General features: G+C 40.1%; 1 protein-coding gene across 1 annotated transcript; it reads right to left on the minus strand.

Moving 5' to 3' along the window:
- Nucleotides 1-1252: 1252 nt before the first annotated feature.
- Nucleotides 1253-11008, minus strand: LOC106580185 (protein Largen). Its single transcript, XM_014160963.3, has 4 exons — nucleotides 10094-11008; nucleotides 7109-8020; nucleotides 2540-2739; nucleotides 1253-2434 (listed from the first exon to the last, which is right to left on the minus strand). The coding sequence occupies exons 1-2, from the start codon at nucleotides 10229-10231 to the stop codon at nucleotides 7277-7279; spliced, it is 882 nt and encodes a 293-aa protein (XP_014016438.1). The 5' UTR covers nucleotides 10232-11008; the 3' UTR covers nucleotides 1253-2434; nucleotides 2540-2739; nucleotides 7109-7276.
- Between the last annotated feature and the right edge of the window lie 10133 nt (nucleotides 11009-21141).

Consider the following 21141-nt stretch of genomic DNA (forward strand, 5'->3'; position numbering starts at 1 on the left):
TATAGTGAATAGAAAAATCGCAGTCTTCGTGGTCAATCTTCATGTAAACAAAAACAAAAATTGGAAGACAATCACGGTACCAATAATTGCTTATAATACACCCATTATAAGTCCTTGAACTGATGATAAAAAAGAGCACACAGAAGTAGTTATAAGGATATCTTTGTTGCTAATGGCAGCCTACAGTGCCCCGGTCGGCCTTCAACTTGAGTTACTCAATGAGAGGAGGCAGTACTGAGCTAGCCTGCAACTTCACTTCCTGGAGTAGCTCAAACTGCGCATGTTATGTCTCCATGAGACGCCATCTTAACTGACTTCATTTGGCTTCAATGCGCTATTGAGTCTTCAGATAGGAATGAATGGTGTCCCGTGATCGATGGGTTTGTCCATTCATATATTGATAAGATAATTATCTAATGAAGGTAAATTAATCAATAATCCATTATGAATTAGTAGTTATGTAGCATGGATAATAAACTGTAAGTCAATGTACTAAACGTTAGTCCCATCAAGTCTAGACATGGGTGTGTGAGATACCGGGAGGAGCCTTCAAGGTTCTCCTAATCTATGGGGAAAGGAACAGGTAGTGCTGGAACAGTGGTAGCAGGTCAAGGAAGAGATACTGTTCACCTACTGTCTGTGCGTATGTGTGTGCATAGGTTATCTACTTTTGGGTGTGGATGTGTGTGCGGTTTATTCAGAACGTTCTCTGAATAAACTGTACAAGACCTTTTGCAGAAAGCTGAGTCCTTGCCTAATTATTAACCCAGTGTCTTACAAACCCTGGGGATTAGTCAAGGCTTATTGATTGTTAATTATTCATTAGGATAGAAAATTCCTTTGACATATATATACAGTCATTGGACTCGTTTGAGTGGTAAGGCGAAAGCAACCGACTGTAGACGAAAGACGAGGAGTGAAGTCGGTGGAAGTTACATTGAAGGTCTACTTGGGACAGTGGATGGCTCACACAAGCTCATGGTTCATGCAATACAATTATTAAAATATCTATTCTGTTTTTCTTCCTTTTTCCTCTTATGTTTGTTCAGTTGGAATTGGGTTTCCCAGAGCATCTCTCATTTTACACTTCTAGAAAGTGAACACTGACATTGAGATAATGACATTGTAGTAGCTTGCAGTAATAGTTAATTTTTCATTTGACCTACAGAGGGTGATATACTGTAGGTCATTGACCTTTCAAAAAGCTTTAAAAGCAGGCATTGAAATGTAAAATCAACACAATAAACACACATACTTGAAATTATTCTGTAATTCACATATTAAAGGGAAAAGTCCACAAAGTATAAAGACTAACATAAGTGCAAAGTGCAAATTATTTATAAAGATGTGGACATGTACATTGTTTTCCCGACACGTCATTGACAAAGTTTGTTTTGTTACGTTCCATCCTCTTCAAAGCGAAGTCATTAGTGGTCCAGAGAGACAAGGACACAGTCACAAAGTCCACATCAGCTAAGGGTGGGCAAAAGTGAGGTGCACTCCAGTTTGTGGAAGGGGCAGCACGTCTCAACAGCCTCTCCAGTAAATGCATAGGAGACCACAATGATGACAGGATGAGGTGGAAGAAGAATCAGTCCTGCATTCATTCAGCATCATGCCTCCTCTGATGAGCACAACAATGTACTGTATTTGGTTTAATCTAGTTTGCTTTCATGTGCTACACATTTTTTTACACCCTGTAACATAACGATAACATGTTTTTTATCTATATAAATACTCTCTCACTATAGAAATAGAATATCCACATATGCCCTGCAGAGATAAATGTATTTCAAAAGTATGACAGTCTTCTTCAAAATACTACTCTCATCCCATGGAATATCAAAAATATTAGATTTTTTTATGTTAAAATCTCTGTAGAAAATGACTCGAAATATATACAAATACAATTTTATGCAAATGATTCTGTCTTTGAAAGGTGTTTAAAGCTGTATTCCATATCTTTGCAAGTAACTTGCATGACATTGAACATACATAGATTTCAATATGCACAACATATTCTGAACACAAATGAGTGACCAGCCTCCATTACAATTTCTGAGCCATTCAACTTGTCTCATATTGTATGTAGGATTTGCAAAAGGACACATTTATGTTTCTCACACCCTACTACAGTATAGACGTTAGAGGACCATGTTGCGGCTTCTATCTTCAGAGCAGTCACTGCAGATGACCAAATTTCACTGGATGTTTATGTCAAATATGTTATCTTCAAGGCAAATATACCACAATTCAAAGAGCAAAAAAGGGTAACTGAGTGGGTATTTTCTTGTTCAAATTACAGCTTTAAAATATTGACCATGGTTTTTTCCCTCTCGCGCGCACTCTCTTGCCCTCTCAACAGGAGTTGAGACTGTTATGAGTAGACTTCCACCCGGAAGAGTTCTCCGAATGCTGGGGACATCAGTTTAACCTATGATTAAACAGAAAATCTTAAAATCAGTTGTAAATGAACCAGTCCCACTTGGACACAATGTTTTCATCTTATTTTTCCATTACATTTGAACTTCTGACATACTTCTCCGTGAGTAAGACTATGCCTTGAGGACTTCCAATGTTCTCGCTCTGTGAGGATGAGTTATTTGGCCATGGCTCGGGGGTTCTGGGGGATGTTCTGTCAAAGGTAGGGAGCCTCGTTCTCAGTGACTGTATGATGAACTGAAGTTGATCAGCTTAATGTCAGTGAAGGCTGTTTCCACTCTTACCCAGAAGGACCTGCTTGGGAAACAAGGAAAACAAATGCATATGAGCATTCTGACAATAAGAGGGAAATGCAATTAAACTTGCATAAACAGCTGCAGCTATGGGAATGAACATATTAAAAAAGAACATGACCACAATTCAAATAAAAGTTTTTTTGTCAGACATTGTTGCACAATTCCTTTCAGAGCATTCAAGGCTGCATTGTACACCTTTTTTTTCATCTAATCGCAAAAGAGTGGACAAAATAGAACCTTCTCTTATAAAACATACACATGCATCAATTCTTACACTTGACAAATTCTTGAGTGTATATCTAGACAGCTGTGTCACCATAGCTGTGATAAACAAGTCCAAATTGTAATATTGTTTTCCCTTAAAAAAAGGAGATGCAGCTGATGTCTCTGCTTTTAATAGTCTCCAAAGGGGCATAATAATCTCTGATTAAGTTTGCTTCACAACAACATTTCTCAAACTCATGCCCTCTCTCTCTCTCTCACACACACACACACACACACACACACACACGCACACGCACACGCACACACACACACACACACACACACACACACACACACACACACACACACACACACACACACCACACACACACACACACACACACACATACACACACACGTGCATGCATACACACACACAAACGACTGCAAGAGGACATTCCCTTTCCACCATTCCTATGTGCAATATGGTAGTAGGGGGAATAAGCTAACAGAGCATCCATATCTAACGTGCAAGATTTATTGTTAGAACTCTGGTGTTTGATAATGTAGTTCAGCACTATTTTGTATCGTAATGACCTTTTGATATCTTCATTATAGATGGAAAGCCTCTGGCACAAAACTGTATTATTTGTCTTGCCATATTTCACTTTTCATTTTGTTTAATGTCTTTTCATCTTATTTTGATTGAGGAAGCAAAGAAAGACATAACCCAATGATACATGTTGAGTATATCAACAATTTTTTTCTAGCACTGTAGTAGCCTATATATGGCAGAATATGATAGCTAATTGTTCATTGGCACTACAGTACTGTAATTGTGTACATGTATGCCTATTTATCTTTGCCAGGCGGCAAGCAATCATGTCACATAGAATGTTGGAGTTTTGCACAACCAGTTTTACACAATAATTTTAAATGTCTAAAATAGTCTCTCACCCCCAGGAACATACAGGAATTACACACATACAGGACTAGCTGGGTGGGTGGGAGTCATCACTGTGATAGATATCTCTTTATATGGCTCGTGTGGGCACACTCTTGTGGAAGCCCTTTTCTGATCTCTCAGCATTTCCTTTCAGTAGGCTATATTATGTATTTATGTATTTCCTGGAAATTGTTCTTCATTTGTTAGTTTTCAATAGCGCTGTACTTCTTGATGAAGGTAAATACATTGATTTCATTTGATTTCTCTAGAATAAAATGTTTCTACTAATCTCATCCACAATGTGACCGGGCACACAAGCCTGCGGGGCTGACATTTCTACATCTTTCATGGCATTCCTAATTTTTTAAATGCTTGAATAAGCACAAATCCTTATCTAAATGGTGAACGCAGTTAGTAAGCTTGTCCATTAGAGCAAAGAGATCATGCATTGAGTCACATCAACATAAAATGTCACGCTCCGCTTTTTGTCTTTGTTCACACTCACACACATTTCAAACACATGCTGCTTTTCCATGTCGGTTTTAGAGCATTGTCAACATTTGTGTTGGTACAAAGGCAGTATGAAAGATTTCTATCAGCACAGTAATAGCCTAGTCCTGCTCATTAGAAGCCTTGCTAGTAGGAGGTGCCCCTATTTCCATCCACCTCCAGGGTATGCCTAATTTCATCCATTCCAAAAGGGTTCTTTTGCTGTCCCCATAGGAGAACCATTTTTGGTTTCAGGTAGAACCCTTTCGGGTTCCATGTAGAACCCTCTGTGGAAAGGGTAATTCATGAACCTAAAAGGGTTTGACCTGGAACCCAAAAGGGTTCTTCCTGGAAGCAAAAGGGTTCTACCTGGAAGCAAAAAGGGTTCTTCAAAGGGTTCTCATGCACAAAGTAACAGCAAAATAACCATTTTAGGTTCTAAATGTCTTTGTTTTCATGCCCTTTCATAGGTTTTGAATGGCATCATAACATAGTAAAGCCCTACCACATACACACATTGGTATGACTGTTTGATTACAGTTCTATTCATTTATGGGGTCAATTAAGACCAAAATACCAACATCTGATGAATTGTTATATACAGTCAGGTCCATAATTATTGGCAGCCTTGATAAAGATGAGCAAAAAAGTCTGTATAAAATAAATAATACAAAAACTGAGCTACAGTGCCTTCAGAAAGTATTCACACCCCTTGACTTTTTCCAATTTTTTTTGTGTTGAATTTGAAATAGATTTAATTTAGATTTTTGTCACTGGCCTACAATACCCCATAACGTCAAAGTGAAATTATGTTTTTAGACATTTTTACAAATGAATTAAAAATGAAAAACTGAAATGTCTTGAGTCAAGTATTCAACACCTTTGTTATGCCAACCCTAAATAAATTCAGGAGTATACAAGTTCAACCACAAAGACCAAGTAGCTTATCCAATGCCTCGCAAAGAAGGGCATCTATTGGTAGATGGGTAAAAAAACAAAAGACATTGAATATCCCTTTGAGCACGGTGAAGTTATTCATTACACTTTGGAGAGTGACTACACTACAAATATACAGACGTCCTTCCTACCTCAGTTGCAAACCACTTATGTATTTCACAATGAGGCCAATGGTGACTTTAAAACAGTTACAGAGTTTAATGGTGATAGGAGAAAACTGAGGATAGATCGACAACATTGTAGTTACTCCACAATGCTCACCTAATTGAAAGAGTGAAAAGAAAGAGGGCCTGTATAGAATACAAATATTCCAAAACATGCATCCTGTTTGCAACAAGGCACTAAAGTAATACTGCAAAAAATGTGGCAAATCAATTAACTTTTTGTCCTGAATACAAAGTGTTATGTTTGGGGCAAATCCAAAACAACACATTACTGAGTACCACTCTCCATATTGTCAAGCATAGTGGTGGCTGTATCATGCTTGTAATTGTTAAGGACTGGGGAGTTTTTCACAATAAAAACAATTTATGGAATGGAGCTAAGCACTGGCAAAATCCCAGAGGAAAACCTGGTTCAGTCTGTTTTCCACTAGACACTGGGAGGTGAATTCCCCTTCAGCAGGAGAATTATCTAAAACATAAGGCCAAATCTACATTGGAGGTGCATACCAAGAAGACAGTGGTCGAGTTACAGTTTTGACTTAAATCTGCTTGAAAATATATGGCAAGACTTGAAAATGGTTATCTAGCAATGATCAACAACTAATTTGACAGAGCTTGAAGAATTTTGAAAAGAATATTGGGCAAATATTGTACAATCCAGGTGTGCAAAGCGCCTAGAGACTAACCCAGAAAGACTCACAGCTGTAATCGCTGCCAAAGGGGATTCTAACATGTATTGACTCAGGGGTGTAAATACTTATTATGTAAATGATATATTTCTGTATTTTATTTTCAATAAATGCCCAAAGATTTCTAAGAACATGTTTTCACTTTGTCAGTATGGGGTATTGTGTGTAGATGGGTGGACATGTATTTGTTTTGTTTAACCATTTTAAATTCAGGCAGTAACACAATCAAATATGGAATAAGTTGAAGGGTATGAATACTTTCAGAGAAAGACATTTTGTTGAACAAGAAATTAAAACAAATCTCAAAAAGATAGGGGTCATAATGTATTGGCACTCCTGCTAATAATTCTCTAGGCCCCCTCCCCTTACAAGGATAACGACACAGCCTTTTTCTAAAATGTTTTATGAGATTGGAGAACACGTTGGAAAGCTTCCTAGACCATTCCTCCATAGAGAATCTTTCCAGATCCTTGATATCCTTCATCTGCTCATTTGGATGGCGCTATTCAATTCAAATCACAGGTTTTCAATGGGGTTTATGTCCAGAGACTGAGATGACCATTGCAAAATGTTGATTTTGTGGCCAATTAACACTTTTTTTGAGCATACAATATATATAATACAATATAATACAGTATTTGTATCCTTCAAGTGAAGTGTGAGAGTGGAGCGATATTGAGTGAGAAAAGGTATGACCTCATTGCCATACTGTCAGACAGAGTGTGTTGGGCAGCGGGCGGATTTGAGGGAAGCTAGGTTTCTTGTTTAACCTAGAGCATAAATTAATGACATGTTCTAACACAGCTTCCTGTTTCTTGAATCCCTTCAAAAATATGAGTCAATGTAACTTCACTTCTCTCAACCCAACCCTGCCAAACCCCCTTACACCCCAAGGACAGTTGTCGTTTGGCACTCACTCACCATTCATTCTCTCCTTCTGCATTATCTGTCTCTCTTTTTTTCTCATTGTTTAGATAATCCACGTTTGACTGGAGTAGAAAGCTCGTAAAATAGAAATAGAACGCTATCAATAATTTTTAAATGTTTAATTAAGGGTGATTAACATCAAACCATTGTGGTGGTTGATTTTCAAACCGTTGTGGTGGTTGATTTTCGGAGGATGGTTTTCTGTGGTTTCAGGGAAGGGTTAGGATGAGGCACACAAGGCAAGTTTGCAGGAGGGAAACTATGGCTGACGCTGAGGCCACCATTTTCCAACAGGAGCTGGGGTGGTGGTGAGGAGGAGGAACACTGATGGACAGGGCTCATTTCATCAGTCAATTGTGTCTGTAAGTGTATATCTGTGTTATTGACGTCATACTGCAGGTCACAGTCAGGGCAGTACCCGTGATACTGGACCTTTTCACTGAATCGGACGCGCTCCCTGGTGGCCTGGTGGCATTTGCTCTCTTCATGCCGTAGCAAAGGCATGGGTGTAAGTCCTTTCTCTGGAATACTATTTGAGATGCAGTACAATAAGTCTCTGTTTGGCTTCCCTGTGAAAACTTCATTGCACATAAGAGTCCCGTTAGCCTTGGCTAGTAGGTTCCCTGATGGAGGATTCTTGTTGTTCTCCTCCGCTTTGATAGATGTCAGCCTGGGAGGCGGCAGAGGAGGGTGGGGCTTCTTCAGCACAGTCAGGACAGCAGGGCTGACAGACGGGGGCCTAAAGATAGCGTCGTCAGGGTAGATCTTGATCTTGTCAATGCTGGAGGCTGTGGTGGTGGTGGTGGTGCTGCTACAGCTGCTGTTCAGGGTGTCTGTCTTGGAACTGTCCGTCATCGCCTCCTCCAGCTGTAGGTCACATGTGAGGGAGTCGATCTCATGCACAACCTGCACCAGTAGAAAGGAAAAAGAGCTATCATGGACAGTACTTATATTTAGCTTGACAGACATCAAAGTAACAGACTATTAGTGTAGAAAATACAGCAGCAGCCAAAATGTCACCGTATGAAGCACTTGTTGATGTGCAACCTAGCTATTAAAATAATGCATTATTATAATAACTTTTAACATTTGGTAATCTCAAGCCAGATTCACTTGCAACACAACAATATTATCTGATTCATTATGTATTTGTAAGGTAAGGGGAAACTACCCACACAACCCACCAAATTGTATTCAGACTCAAAAGTGGGACCCTCTGGCTATGAATTAGCAGTACTAACATGTTTAGATAAGAATTCATTCTGTGTGTATGCACTTACACATAGTGGACATATTCAATTGAAATCGCTGAAAGCACATACTCTGCCTCCCATACATTCATGGTTGAGGTGATAATAATATACATAGTCAGTGAAAATTGCAAAGACATCTCTTCGTAGTGAATGACTACATCTGCCCTTAGGTATCTTTAATAATTTTGACTAGAAACAAACCCTTATTACTGATATGCATGCATCAAAAGACACAATGTTCAAAACTATTAGGGATAGTCTGAAATGACTTTGTAATCCATAACTGACACAATACCTATTAAGACCTATGGAGATAACTTACATATCATTAAAACATTTTAGTACTCACATTACAGTGGTAGTCAATACTTTGCCAAACCATGTCTGTGAACAGTATCCATACAGTATACCTTTTTAAAAATCATGACATTTTGAAGTAATTAAAGACATTGAAGTAATATTGAAGTAATATCCGCATATCTACATTTCATGGAATATTAAACCGAGGCTGGGCGAAAAGCTCATGTAGAGTGAAATCTCCATGCACAGTCATAAATTGATTATTTAGTGGGCCACACAAAAAGAGTCACAGTATCCAGTGCCACATGCTGTAGGGCATGTTGATTCTCTCTCCGTGTCAAGCATCTGGGTTCAGCTCCCCTTAAACATAGGCTTGAATCCAGCCAGTACAGTGTGTGAGTTGCAGTAGATAACTGCATTTGAATGGGATTTACTGAAATATTGGCTTTGATATTGACAACCCTCTAGGTTGGTTGTTTCAGCAGTGTTGTTAGACTAACAGATTGTGCATGCTTCCCTGAACAGAACACACTAACCCTGCTACTATTCCATTCAAATACTCGTTGAAAAGGTTGAAAGAGGACCATTATTTCAGAGGAGACGTGTGCCGTATATCCATTTTAATTCAGAATGTAAGAAAAATCTTCTACGTAGGTCTTATCCAAGTGACAACCTGTCAGATAGGGGCGAGTATTTCAGCCCCAGCAGGCTGGACAGCTCTATTCTCACAAAAGCATATAGGTTGGCGACATCCACGTCAAAGCACGTTAGACTGTGGGTTATGGAAGATGGTAGACAACAAAGATTATTATGATCAATGTGTGCAATTAAAAGAAAACAAAGAAAGCATGAGATGAATGAATAAATGCAGTAAAATTGCAATTGTTATTCAGCTTAAATAACTTAGACCCAATGACAGCACTGACAAAATCCTGATATTGTAAAAAGGTGCCTAGAGAGAGCTGCTGTATAATTTGGCAGGAGACAATTCTCAGGAAACAGGCAGGAAACAGTAGGCCTAGGCTAGACAGTATTAAGATGATGAAATGAAATGCAAAACCATCCCGGTGAACTTCAAGATTAACAATGAATCATGATTCATTTGTGCGCTTAATTCAAAGCATGCGCACCAAGGCGCAGCTACGTTGTCATCCTCCGTACAGACAACCTGTCCTAAATATATCCCATGTTCACTGATAAGATATTTTGTCACATATGATAGGCCAATGCAATGTTTGTAGGCCCTGGACTTAATTATTTATATCTGAGCCTTCAGATGTTTATTATAGAACAAGCTTGTTTTGCTCCCCATCAATAGAAAAACAATAGCCCAACCATACCAGCATGAAATAAAAAACAATGTATGTTCATCTCAAATAGCCTAAAAGCCACTTAAGCCAGACATAAGGAAACCTATTCCACTAACCTCTTTGAGTTCCTTGGCCACATCCCTCAAGTCTCCCAGGATGGTCTCCAAATCCTTCATGATTGTCTTGATCTGCTTTTTTACTTTCACTTTGGAGACTACTCCGTCAGAAGATTCTGCATTTGATGTCCCTGACATTCTTCGTTGGCACAATGTATTTTAAGGATCACTAATAAATCCTTTCGGCGAAGCAAGACCATTTTGTCGGTGCATTTTATTGCTCCGTTTTCTTCACATTCCTATAGGCTACATCACGCAAGAATGTAGTGAAGTGCAGTGACAGCGTCCTGACGAGCACGCCTGCGCAACAGAGCATAGCAAAAATGATATTATCTTAAGAAACATATACAATATAATGTTGCTGAAGAGGTGTTTGTCGACAGTCGCTCATGATCATTCCACTGTTACCATTCACATTTTCTCAAAAACCAAATGCTGATAGTCACATTTCCTTGTGGCAAGCACTGCAAATTCACAATTTTGAAGATGCCTAGTCAGGTCCAGCATGATAACAGAATGACAAGGAACAAGGTAAATAGGATAGAATACAGCAATCCAATCCATGCTCAATATTCTAATCATAACGGTCCGTTGGCTGCGCCAGGCATCCCCGTTGATCAGATTCTCTCTCAAAAAATATATTTATATTCTATACAACGACAGTCCGATATAGTATAGGTTAAATTCATAAACTGCAGTTACATTACTGAATAAATGACAAGTGAAAATCATTCCATTTTCACATTGCATCTTCATCGAAGCCTCCATGGTGTCTGATAGCCGACGTCGGGGGAGAGAACGGTCTCTATACGGCTGCGCTTAGAGCTGTAGTCGCATGACACACGCGCACGCGCCGCAGAAGCAGATCACCTTAGGCCTCATTTATAAACCATGTGTACAGTATGTACAAAATATACCCCAAAATGTGCGTGCGCCAGTTTTCACGCAAAGTTGGCATTTATAAAAAATGTGAATGAGAATGAGAATGTGCTCACCTCCCAGCAAACTTTAGACCACGTTTTGAGCTCTACTTTCTAGCAAAAATATATATAATAATGATTTTAAAAAAAATAAAAAAAAAAAATAAAAAAAAAAATATATATATATATATATATATAGATGCAATGTGAAAATGGAATGATTTTCACTTGTCATTTATTCAGTAATGTAGCTGCAGTTTATGAATTTAACCTATACTATATCGGACTGTCGTTGTATAGAATATAAATATATTTTTTGAGAGAGAATCTGATCAACGGGGATGCCTGGCGCAGCCAACGGACCGTTATGATTAGAATATTGAGCATGGATTGGATTGCTGTATTCTATCCTATTTACCTTGTTCCTTGTCATTCTGTTATCATGCTGGACCTGACTAGGCATCTTCAAAATTGTGAATATATATACTACCAGTCAAAAGTTTGGACACACCTACTCATTGAAGGGTTTATCTTTATTTCTACTATTTTCAACATTGTTGAATAAAAGTGAAGCCATCAAAACTTTGAAATAACACATATGGAATCATGTAGTAACCAAAAAAAGTGTTTAACAAATCTAAATATATTTTATATGTGAGATTCTTCAAAGTAGCCAACCTTTGGCTTGATGACAGCTTTGCACACTCCTGGTATTCTCTCAACCAGCTTCATGAGGTAGTCACCTGGAATGCATTTCAATATATATATATATATTTTTTATCTAACCTTTATTGAACAAGGCAAGTCAGTTAAGAACATTCTTATTTACAAGGAAGGACTACCGTCGCAGGTGTACCTTGTTAAAAGTTCCTTTGTGGAATTTCTTTCCTTCTTAATACGTTTAAGCCAATCAGTGCTGTGACAAGGTTGGGCTGGTAATGGATACAGAAGATAGCCCTAATTGGGAAAATGTGACTTACCACCTGGATTTGGTCTTATGTAGCAACATTTGAATATCCGTTTTTTTTAAATAAAAGTAGCGACTCAGAGCTACAAAATGATACATCATACATTGCATTTGAGGAAACAATGGGAAAGTAATTCTGCTTTGAAAGTTGATCAACTTGTAAACTCACTTTTGAGAAAACCGTCTTTCAATGTTTTGATACTACTATTGGAGAGCCCTTCTTTGTCTACACCCATTGAGCATTGTTCAACCCTCTTAAGCCTTAGCCCCACCCATCTCTTTAAGGCTGGATCCAACTGTTCTGTACTAACTTGCCAGCTACTTCCAGACATCTAAGAGAGAGAGAACAGCTCACTGAACATTACTTGCCCTATCGCTCTGTGGTTTCACGATCAGAGCGCACATTGGACGCTCTGGCCAATAAGTAGGGTTGTTCCAAAAGCACTGACATCACAACTACAGTCAAGCACCCAAGCTAACTGGCTAACATTGGCTAGCTACTTCCAGACACTGAGAGAACACCCCACTCTGACCATTTTACTCGCCCTAGCAGAGCTGGTTAGGCTTTTTTCATGTTATCCAGAGCATTGGTGACTGTAACTGTGCTCATGGCAACAATTGAATTTGCTCTTTGTTTCCAACATTTACTGACACCGGACATATTAAACGGGTGTTGAGCATTAAAAAATGCATCAGTTATTCTGCCCTCTGGCACACTAAGTTGAGAGTCTTTTTTTAGAACTTCTTAGGGATAGGGGGCACTATTTTCACGTCCGGATGAAAAGCGTGCCCAAAGTAAACTGCCTGCTACTCTGGCCCAGAAGCTAGGATATGCATATTATTTGTAGATTTGGAAAGAAAACACTCTGAAGTTTCTAAAACTGTTTGAATAATGTCTGTGAATATAACAGAACTGATTTGGCAGGCGAAACCCCGAGCACAACCCATCCAGGGAATTTTTGTTGTTGTTGTCAATGTGTTTTCCATTAATTTTCTATGGGAAGCCCTTTTTAATAGGAATCTGGTTGCAGTTCCTATGGCTTCCACTAGATGTCAACAGTCTTTAGAAATTGGTTGATATATGTCTTTTGAGAAATGAAGAAGTAGTCCTGTTCTTTCCATGTGTCACTCAGATGGACTCAAGTCTTTTGGTGCCCGTGACCTGGAACGCGCTTCACGTTGTTTTTATCCAGTATTGAACACAGTATATCCCGTCTTAAATTTGATCAATTATTTACGTTTTAGGGTACCTAAGGTTGGATTAGGAATGTTGTTTGAAATGTTTGGACCAAGTTTAAAGGTAACTTATTAGATACTTTGTAGGCATGTTGGGCGAGTTGAAACCGGTGTATTTCTGAATCAAACACGCCAAATAAATGGAAATTTTTAGGACATAAAGAAAGACATTATCGAACAAAAGGCCCATTTGTGATGTTTCTGGGACATTTTGGAGTGCCAACAGAAGAAGATCTTCAAAATTAAGGCATTAATTATATTGCTATTTCTGTCTTTTGTCGCGCACCTGCCTGGTTGAAATCTGATTTTCATGTGTTTGTATGCGGGGTGCTGCCCTCAGATAATCGCATGGTCTGCTTTCGCCGTAAAGCCTTTTTAAAATCTGACACCTTGGCTGGATTAACGAGAAGGTAAGCTTTATTTTTGATGTATAACACTTCTATGTATTATTAATTTTTATTTTGAGTATTTCTGTTTTTGAATTTTGCGCACTGCAATTTCACTGGATGTTATCAAATCAATCCCGTTAATGGGATTCGAGCGGGAGTGGGATATAAGGGATCCCTTTAAGAAATGTAGATAGATAGCTAGCTACGTAAACAATGAATCCCAACGCATGACATAACGTTAGTTAGCGAGCCAGCCAGCTAACGTTAGCTAGCCAACTAACAGTACACTATCTTGAAATTAAAATACTATGTCAAAATTAGAGTAGAGTCTTTTGTTAAGACATGTAGCTAGCTAGCTAAACAATGGACCATAATCATAACTCATGACGTTACTACCCTGCATGAATCTGCAGGTAGCTAACCAACCACATTCTATGGCTAAAACTAGCAAATGTGTCTGAGATACGAAGAATAAGATCATACACATAATGTTAGGTAGTGACCAAGCCAGCTAACATTAGTTAGCTAACAGTACACTTGAAATTAAACCCCTTTCTGTCAAAATTAGAAATGTGTAATATCAGAAAATCGTACTAGTATACACAACCATTCAAAAGTTTGGGGTCACTTAGAAATGTCCTTGTTTTTGAAAGAAAAGCATGTTTATTGTCCATTAAAATAACATCAAATTGATCAGAAATACAGTGTAGACATTGTTAATGTTGTAATTGACTATTGTAGCTGGAAACGGCAGATTTGTTTTTAATGGAAAATCTACATAGGCGTACAGAGGCCCACTATAAGCAGCCATCACTCCTGTGTTCCAATGGCACGTTGTGTTAGCTAATCCAAGTTTATAATTTTAAATGGCTAATTGATCATTAGACAACCCTTTTGCAATTAGTTTAGCACAGCTGAATCTTTTGTTCTGAGTAAAGAAGCAATAAAACTGGCCATCTTTAGACTAGTTGAGTATCCGGAGCATCAGCATTTGTGGGTTCAATTACAGGCTCAAAATGGCCAGAAACGTATAACTTTCTTCTGAAACTTGTCAGTCTATTCTTGTTCTGAGAAATGAAGGCTATTCCATGTGAGAAATTGCCAAGAAACTGAAGATCTCGTACAACGGTGTATACTACTCCCTTCACAGAACAGCGCAAACTGTCTCTAACCAGAATGGAAAGAGCAGTGGGAGAACCTGGTGCACAACTGAGGAAGAGGACAAGTACATTACAGTGCCTAGTTTGAGAAACAGATGCCTCACAAGTCCTCAACTGACAGCTTCATTAAATAGTACCCGCAAAACACCAGTCTCAACGTCAACTGTGAAGAGGCGACTCCGGAATGCTGGCCTTCTAGGCAGAGTTCTTCTGTCCAGTGTTCTTTTGCCCATCTTAATCTTTTCTTTTTATTGGCCAGTCTGAGATATGGCTTTTTCTTTGCAATCCCGGAGTCGCCTCTTCACGTTTGACGTTGAGACTGGTGTTTTACGTGTACTACTTAATGAAGCTGCCAGTTGACAAATTGTGAGGGGTCTGTTTCTCAAACTAGACACTGTAATGTACTTGTCCTCTTGCTCAGTTGTGCACTGGGGCCTCCCACTCCTCTTTCCATTCTGGTTAGAGCCAGTTTGCGCTGTTCTGTAAAGGGAATAGTATTGCGTGTTGTACGAGATCTTCAGTTTCTTCGCAAATTCTCGCATGGAATAGCCTTCATTTCTCAGAACAAGAATAAGAATAGCTACAATAGTCATTTACAACATTAGCAATGTCTACACTGTATTTTTGATCAATTTGATGTAATTTTAATGGACCAAAAAATGTGCTTTTCTGAGGCTAAACCATCTATTCTTGTCATTTAATAACTTTATTCGTATTCACAGATGGCATACAAGTTTGATATTAAGGCACATGAAAGTTTGTATGTTCGAGAAGGCATTTCTGCCAAAAAAAGGCATTTTGATCAAAAAATATTTTTTACGTTCTAACAATTCTCCTGTGAAGTCATGACTTGTGACATACGCCTAGTTTCCTGAATCGGGCAACAAATATCAAGTCCATGTTATGGCAAGAACAGCTCAAATAAATGAAGGGAAACGACAGTCCATCATTAATTTAAGACATGAAGATCAGTCAATCCAGAAAATGTCAAGAACTTTGAAAGTTTGTTCAAGTGCAGTCACAAAAACCATCAAGCACTATGATTAAACTGGCTCTAATGAGGACCGCCACAAGAAAGGAAGACCCCGAGTTAGACTTTGAAGAATCTAAAATATATTTATTTCTTTAACAGTTTTTTGGTTACTACAGGATTCCATATGTGTTATTTCATAGTTTTGATGTCTTTACTATTATTCTACAATGTATAAAATAGTAAAAATAAAGAAAAACCTTTGAATGAGTAGTTGTGTACAATCTTTTGACTGGTACTGTATATACAGTGCATTAAGAAATTATTCAGACCAATTCACTTTTTCCACATTTGGTACGTTACAGCCTTATTCTAAAATTGAAAAAAAATATATGTTTCCCTCATCAATCTACACACAATACCCCATAATGACAAAGCAAAAAAAGTTTTTTAGAAAGTTTTGCAGATTTATAAAAAACAACAACTGAAATGTCAAATTTACATAAGTATTCAGACACTTTATCCAGTACTTTGTTGAAGCACCTTTGACAGTGATTACTGCCTCACGTGTTCTTGGGTATGATGCTACAAGCTTGGCACACCTGTATTTGGCGAGTTTCTCCCATTCTTCTCTGTAGATTTTCTCAAGCTCTGTCAGGTTGGATGAGGAGTGTCACTATACAGCTATTTTCATGTCTCTCCAGAGATGTTCGATTGGGTTGAAGTCGGGGATCTGGCTGGGCCACTCAAGGACATTCAGAGACTTGTCCTGAAGCCACTCCTGCATTGTCTTGGCTGTGTGCTTTGGATGGTTGTCCTGTTGGAAGGTGAACCTTTGCTCCAGTTTGAGGTCCTGAGCGCTCTGGAGAAGGTTTTAATCAAAGATCTCTCTGTGCTTTGCTCCGTTCATCTTTCCCTCGATCCTGACTAGACTCCCAGTCCCTGCCATTGAAGAAACGTCCCTAGCACATGATGCTGTCACCCTCATGCTTCACCGTAGGGATGGAGCCAGGTTTCCTCCAGACTTGACGCTTCGCATTCAGGCCAAAGAGTTAACATTTTTTACATTTTTTTTTTTTACATTTTAGTCATTTAGCAGACGCTCTTATCCAAAGCGACTTACAGTAGTGAATGCATACATTTCATTTCATGCATTTGTTTTTGTACTGGCCCCCCGTGGGAATCGAACCCACAACCCTGGCGTTGCACATACTATGCTGGCGTTGCAAACACCATGCTCTACCAACTGAGCCACAGGGAAGGCCAATCTTGGTTTCATCAGACCACCAAATCTTGTTTATCAAGGTCTAAAAGTCTTTGGATGCCTTTTGGCAAACTCCAAGCGAGCTGTCATGTGCCTTTTACTGAGCAGGGGCTTCCGTCTGGCCACTCTACCATAAAGGCCTGATTGATGGAGTGCTGCAGAGATGGGAGAGCCTTCCAGAAGGACAACCATCTCCACAGAGGAACTCTGGAGCTCTGTCAGAGTGGCCATTGGGTTCTTGGTCACCTCCCTGATCAAGGCCCTTCTCCCTTGATTGCTCAGTTTGGCCTGGCGGCCAGCTCTAGGAAGAGTCTTGGTGGTTCCAAACTTCTTCCATTTAAGAATGATGGAGGCCACTGTGTTCTTGGGAACCTTCAATGCGACAGACATTTTTTGATATCCTTCCCCAGATCTGTGCCTCAACACAATCCTGTCTCGGAGCACTACGGACAATTCCGTCGACCTCATGGCTTGGTTTTTGCTCTGTCATTTGCTGTCAAAAGTGGGACCTTATATAGACAGGTATGTGCCTTTCCAAATCATGTCCAACCAATTGAATTTACCCCAGGTGGACTCCAATCAAGTTGTAGAAACATCTCAAGGATGATCAATGGAAACAGGATGCACCTGAGCTCAATTTCGAGTCTCATAGCAAATTGTCTGAATACCTATGTCAATAAGGTATTTCTGATTTTTATTTTTAATAAATATGCAAACAATTAAAAAAACTTTTTTCGCTTTGTCATTATGGGGTATTGTGTGTAGATTGATAAGGAAAAAACATTAATTTAATCAATTTTAGAATAAGGCTTTATTAACGTAACAAAATGTTTAAAAATTCAAGGGGTCTGAATACTTTCCAAATGCACTATATATTTTTTGGGGATGCTTGATTTGCATGTTATTTTGGCATTAATACGTGTCACATATCAGTTTGGTCCTCCTTTTATATGGTCCTCCTTTTTTATTGAGTTAATAAAGCTGCATACAAACTTGGTCTCTTTTTTGCTTTCTTGAGTAAGTCAGCTCCAAAATGCAGGTGTTTCAGCCTAGCTCAGTGTTTTCTCTGGTGGTGGGGCAGGCAGTGGAAAATTTGGAGCGTCGGAGTTGAAAAGGTTCTCTAGTTGCGCCGTGATTGGCTCAGTGTTCTGTCACTCATGGGGACACTACGTCACTGCCAAATCTAAGGGTAGAGCTTGAAAATTCAAGCCCCTTGGGTGCTGCCATAGAGTTACATTAGAAGTTCCCATCCAATAAGGCTCAAGGTCATTGGCCACAGATAGAATTATGTCAAATCACGTTATATCTATAGCAGCTTTGATTGGACTGATACTTTCAAAATCTTAGCTAGCAAGCTAGCAGTCATCATCATGAATCACGTCGACAATCTACTGGCAAATCCTTTTTAATCCTTGTCATATGAAGAGAAATTATAGATAAACATATCGGTACTCATTGACCATTGGGCATAAACATTACACAAGTTGGAAATCGCAAATTCAACAATGAATGGTTTGGAAGTAATCAGTGGCTAACTGCAAGCATTACAAAGCAATCACTAGCCTGGTATTCAGTGGAGTGGGTGTGTGGTCACAAGTCTGGGTTTAAGGGTCTCTTTTCCAAGCTTAAAAGCATAAACATTCAACATTGGCCATGGTGTCAATCCAGCATGTCTTCTGCCACACTCAAAACAGAACTGGGAAATTTGATTTCACTGGGTTCAAGACAACTGCGAACTCTGAAAAAAACTAGCTCCGACTGGGAAAATATGTTTTGAACGGTCATCCAACATTGGAATTGCAAGTCTGGAACTCTGGCCTCTTTCTAACATCATCATGAGTCAACCTTGTATTTTCAGAGTTCCCAGTTCTCTTGAAAGCACCATAAATCCAGAGAATGCCAGACTTTGATGACAAAGTTTGATGACAAAATTTGCCCACGAAGGACCGCCGCGCCACCTTCCTGTTCAAGTGAGCACAGCACAACAAGGTGAGTCCATAGATGTCTTGTATGCTGCCACATAAATGATGAAATATGCCAGGGAGATATTTATACTGTTGCTAAGAAAGTCATACTAAGTGCATGTTGTGTAGTAAGCTGTTAGTAGCCCATGTGCCTCACCCTAATAATTTGGTCTCTTTTCCCCTCCTAATTTCACCTATATTCTGACTTGGTGGTGCACATGTAGCCTATAGCCTGTTTTAGAGAAATATAAACACTGAATATTGTAAGAGCTTTCATTGTCTGCTTATATGCCCCCTTTATTTATCCTACGGTTCTGACTTGGTGTACAGGGAGAGTACTGTAAGAACGGCCCATGTTCTGAATTCTGTCGATGTACATTTCAAAGTGCTGAACAAATAGTTATATTGACTACATCCATTCTAGCTCGCTCATTAATGTATTCATTGAAATTACGGATTGCCTCTTATCCGCTCATCGTGCCCATCGTCCCCTTATGCCGTAGTTTGTACATCTCAATTGTCAGTGGAAACCACATTTGTTTACGCAAGTCAGCCATATCAGCTATGTTTTTTTAAAAGGCAGTAAACGAGGCTGAACTAGCTGTTTTGCTGCCAGACAGCAAAAGGTCCCCCCCCCCCCAGAAGGTTGTGGGTCCACAGACCACCATGGACAAGAGTAGAGGTGGAAATATCTCCTTTATAGTAAAAGCATTGCATGAATATAACATCGTATTTGCAGGTCCAAGAAAAATGTGCCTTTTATAAAAATGTATACAATTATTTTCTCATAAGTCATTTAGCATATTAGCAGAATATTTTTTCATACCACACAAATTAACAAAATTACAAGCTAAGAATGGACAGAGAGATAACCTTATGTGTTCATCTTATCATATTTCTCCAATGCCAAATCAGTGTGTCTTGTTTGCAACGTAACTGTCCCTGAGACATTATCTGAGCATGGTACTTTCAAAACGTAGGCCTAGCTTTCAACAATAGACAGAGCCGGCCTACTGACCCTGAAAAATTTAAGCTTTAACTGCTGGCTACTCTTCTTCCGTGGCTTAACCCAACCAGAGGAGGTCACAAGTGTTTCACTAAAAGCTGTCTGGGTTTAAACATATGCTACTGTACAAAAAGTTAATATCTTAATCAATTGATAGTGAATTGTTGTCACGTCTTGCCCGGGTATTATACATATTGTTTCCAGCATAAAGCATCATGGACCTGTCACATCTGTCGTCAGGAATGGACCAAGGCGCAGCGGGTTGCGTGCTCATCATTGTTATTTATTAGTGAACACGAAAAAAACAAAGAAACACGACAGTACAACAGTCTTGCAGGCTATACTAAAAGCAATGCAAAAACAACTACCCACAAAACCCAAACCAAACACACACCTAATTATAGGACTCTCAATCAGAGGAAACTAGAAACACCTGCCTCCGATTGAGAGTCCAACACCCAAACCTAAACATAGAAAAACTAAACTAGACAGAACTTAGAAATACATACAAAAACACAAATCCTCTGCCACATCCTGACCAAAACGAATACAAATACTCCCTCTGCTGGTCAGGACGTGACAGTACCCCCCCCCCCCCCTAAAGGTGCAGACCCCGACTTAGGTGGCGCCGATGGCTGTGCCGGGCAGACGGGCCACTCTGGCTGACCCGGGCAGACGGACCACTCTGGCTGGGCCGGAGGACAGGCGGGCCACTCGGGCTGGGCCGGGGGACAGGCGGGCCACTCGGGCTGGGCCGGAGGACAGGCGGGCCACTCGGGCTGGGCCGGAGGACTGGCGGGCCACTCGGGCTGGGCCGGAGGGCAGGCGGGCCACTCGGGCTGGGCCGGAGGGCAGGCGGGCCACTCGGGCTGGGCCGGAGGGCAGGCGGGCCACTCGGGCTGGGCCGGAGGACAGGCGGGCCACCCTGGCAGATCCGGGCAGACGGGCCACCCTGGCAGATCCGGGCAGACGGGCCACCCTGGCTGATCCGAGCAGACGGGCCACCCTGGCTGATCCGGGCAGATGGGCCACTCTGGCTGATCTGGGAAGACGGGCCACTCTGGCTGATCCGGGCAGACAGCCACTCTGGCTGATCCGGGTAGACGGGTCACTCTGGCTGATCCGGGCAGACGGGCCACTCTGGCGGCTCCTGACTGGCGGGCATCTCTGGC

Source organism: Salmo salar, chromosome 20 (genome assembly GCF_965601325.2).
Source record: "Salmo salar chromosome 20, fSalSal1, whole genome shotgun sequence".
Classification (NCBI taxonomy): Eukaryota; Metazoa; Chordata; class Actinopteri; order Salmoniformes; family Salmonidae; genus Salmo; species Salmo salar.